This window comes from Helianthus annuus, chromosome 3 (genome assembly GCF_002127325.2).
Source record: "Helianthus annuus cultivar XRQ/B chromosome 3, HanXRQr2.0-SUNRISE, whole genome shotgun sequence".
Classification (NCBI taxonomy): domain Eukaryota; kingdom Viridiplantae; phylum Streptophyta; class Magnoliopsida; order Asterales; family Asteraceae; genus Helianthus; species Helianthus annuus.
In genome coordinates, this window is record NC_035435.2 from 148,935,731 (window position 1) to 148,938,808 (window position 3,078).

The 3,078-nt window shown below is 32.8% G+C and overlaps 1 protein-coding gene across 1 annotated transcript; it reads right to left on the minus strand.

Annotated features, from left to right (window-relative positions):
• Positions 1-393: 393 nt before the first annotated feature.
• LOC110928088 (protein SRC2) lies at positions 394-1,635 on the minus strand. The gene has a single exon (XM_022171301.2). It carries the CDS (start codon positions 1,489-1,491, stop codon positions 631-633), a length of 861 nt encoding a protein of 286 aa, XP_022026993.1. The 5' UTR covers positions 1,492-1,635; the 3' UTR covers positions 394-630.
• Between the last annotated feature and the right edge of the window lie 1,443 nt (positions 1,636-3,078).

Consider the following 3,078-nt stretch of genomic DNA (forward strand, 5'->3'; position numbering starts at 1 on the left):
GTTGGTGGCTAGAAGCTGGTGGCTGATGGCTGGAAGCTGGTAGCTGATAGTTGTATCTGGTAGCTAGTAGTTGTATCTTTCTAGATATATTTGACTATTTGGTGTTTGGCAGATTAGCTGGAACTTTTAATAAAATTTATAAAATGACCAAAATGGACATAACTAAAAATTTTAAAATTTTGTGCATTAAAAAGTTTATTATCTTAAAGGTTAAAATAGTCATTTTTTCACTAAAAGCTTGTAACTCCTTCTAGCTGAACTAACTAATCTTCATCCAGAGGACTATCCAAGTAACAATCAAGTAAATCACAAGGACCAAGAGTGTAATTTCAAAAAGCTTGAGAATAAAAGTGAAATATTGTCAAAACACATGAAGTAACCATCCGTGATTCATTCTTGAAGAAAAATGTTCGACTTTTTCATTATGTATATTAAAGTATCCATGAATAAACAATATCGACATTTGAATTGTTTTTGGGCCATCCGTTATTTTTACCAAACTCTGGCCTCTACATTGGTTATTTAACAAAACTAGAAAAAACAAATACATAATTCCAGTTTTTGATCCTTTACGATAACAGATACGATGACAATTATGACAAACCAACACACCTTTGTTATGTTTCAAAGTTACCCACCACAACCGCCACCACAACCACCACCGCATCCCCCAAAATTAGCAGCGTCCATCGCAATACCTCCAACCAACAAACCGCACAACAACCCTCCCAATAACCCAAGACCGAACTTACTCTTCCTCTGAGGCTGTTCTGGTTGTTGAATCGGCGGGTACCCATACCCAGGTGGAGGATACCCACCATACCCTGGCGGAGGATACCCACCATACCCAGGCGGAGGGTAACCACTGTAACCATATCCTGCCTGTGGAGGATAATAATAATACCCACCTCCTGGTGGATAAGCACCAGGAGCAGCGCCGGCTGGTGCTGGTGGATCAGATCCCAAAGCAGCAGCACCAACCGGCGCTGCATACACTGGTGGTGGGTATGCTGAACTAGACTCAGAACCCACCGCCGGGTAAGCCGTAACAGGCTCACCCGTGGATATTTCACCAAATTTATACGAAAAATTGAGTTCACCTTTCAGTTTACCAGACGGCGTCCGCACCTGATAACTAACAAACTCTACCGGTCTATTTCCACTCGAATCGCCACCTTCTAGAAGCTCCTTGACCGGAACATAAACAGCTCCTACATCTGTATCACCAAACAAACCTCCCGTTTTGATCTTAACAACCAAAGTCAACCGGTTTTGTAATGCGGCAGATTCATCAATCATAAACCTCATCGGATAGTTCCACACAGGGTTGGATTCTCCGCCCTTGTGGACGTGCGTTTTCTGCTTCTGATCATGATTCCAGGCGCCGTAGATGTATACGACCGCGTAGACATCCATTTTGCCGATGAGGTACTTGGCTTTGTTGAGATCCTTTGCTGAGATGATAGTGAGTTCTAATGATCTTTCAGCCATGGCTGCTTGCTTGTGCTTGAGTTGACATTATTGGATTATATAGAGCATGAGGTATGTTAAAACGGAGAACACGAGATGATAATAATGTCGAAGGAACGAACAACGTTACCGTTTGTCAACCGTTTTTTATTATTATCATCGGATATAACGTATTGTAATGTGTTTGAAAACATCGTAAACAACAAGTATGTCATATTTGATGGTCCAATTATTATGGGTATGTGATGTAACAGTACGCCTGTTCTTATTTTGTTGTGCCACAGATTTTTTTTCTTCTATTTATGTGATCTTATTATATATACCTTCTGTTTATATAGGGTGTATTTCTTTCATAACAAACAGATCTATATCCGATCCATTCAATTAAGCCTAACGCATGGCCTAATTCAGTTTTAGGCTAGTGTAAACATTTACTTAATGAAAGCCCAATTAAATAAATTAGCTCACAAATGCAACAAGCCCAAAACCAAAATTGTACACATGAATGATGAATCCGAATATATAAAATTAGATATATTTATATTAGGTTATAACCCCGTGTATTACACGGGGTTGAATAAATAAATTTTATATACTAAATAATAAAACAATATATCTTTAAAACCTTATTTATTGTACGGTTGAATAAATATAATTTTATATATTAAATAATAAAAAGTTATATCTATAAGAACCATATTGTACGGGTTAAATAAATATAATTTTGTATACCAAATAAAAAAGTTATATCTTTAAAACCACGTGTATTATACGGGTTAATAAATGTAATATTGTTTACCAAATAATAATATAATACATCTTTAAAAAACCTCATTTATTACACGGGTTGAATAAATGTAAATTTATATACCAAACAAAAAAAATTACATCTTTAAAAATATGCGCATTACACGGTTTGGATAAATGTAATTTTCTGTACTAAATAATAAAAAATATATGTCCTTAAAAAACCCCGTGTATTGTACGAATTGATTAAATCTAATTTTATATATCAAATAATAAAAAGTTATATCTTAAAAATCCTCATGTGTTAAATGGGTCGAGTAAATGTAATTTTGTATAGTGAAATTAAAAATATTTAATATATTAATACAAAGTTTGGTTTTCGTGATAAAAATAGATTATTCTGTTTTGCAAAATTTGTTAGCGACGTCTCAATAAATTTAACCCTTTATATAAAACTCCATAAATGTATAAATGATAAATAATATTAGTTAATTTTATTTTAAGTTTCGTAAAATTTATTTGATACCAAACTAAACAAAAGGTTCAAATATAATTAATTCAAATAAATAATATTATAAATGAGAATGAGATTAAACTAAATAATAATTATCCATAAGATATTAAATTAATAATATTTAGTAGGAGGGTTATCTATAATATAAGATATTAAATTAAATAATATTTAATAGAAGGATTATCTATAATTAATTAGAAAAGATTAAATTAAAATAAGAATTATCTATAAGAGATTGGCTAATATAATGACAAGTGTTCCTAAAATGGTTTCTTTTATTATATAGATAGACTAGGTTATAACCTCGTGTATTACACGGGTTAAGTAAATAAAAAATCAAATAGTTA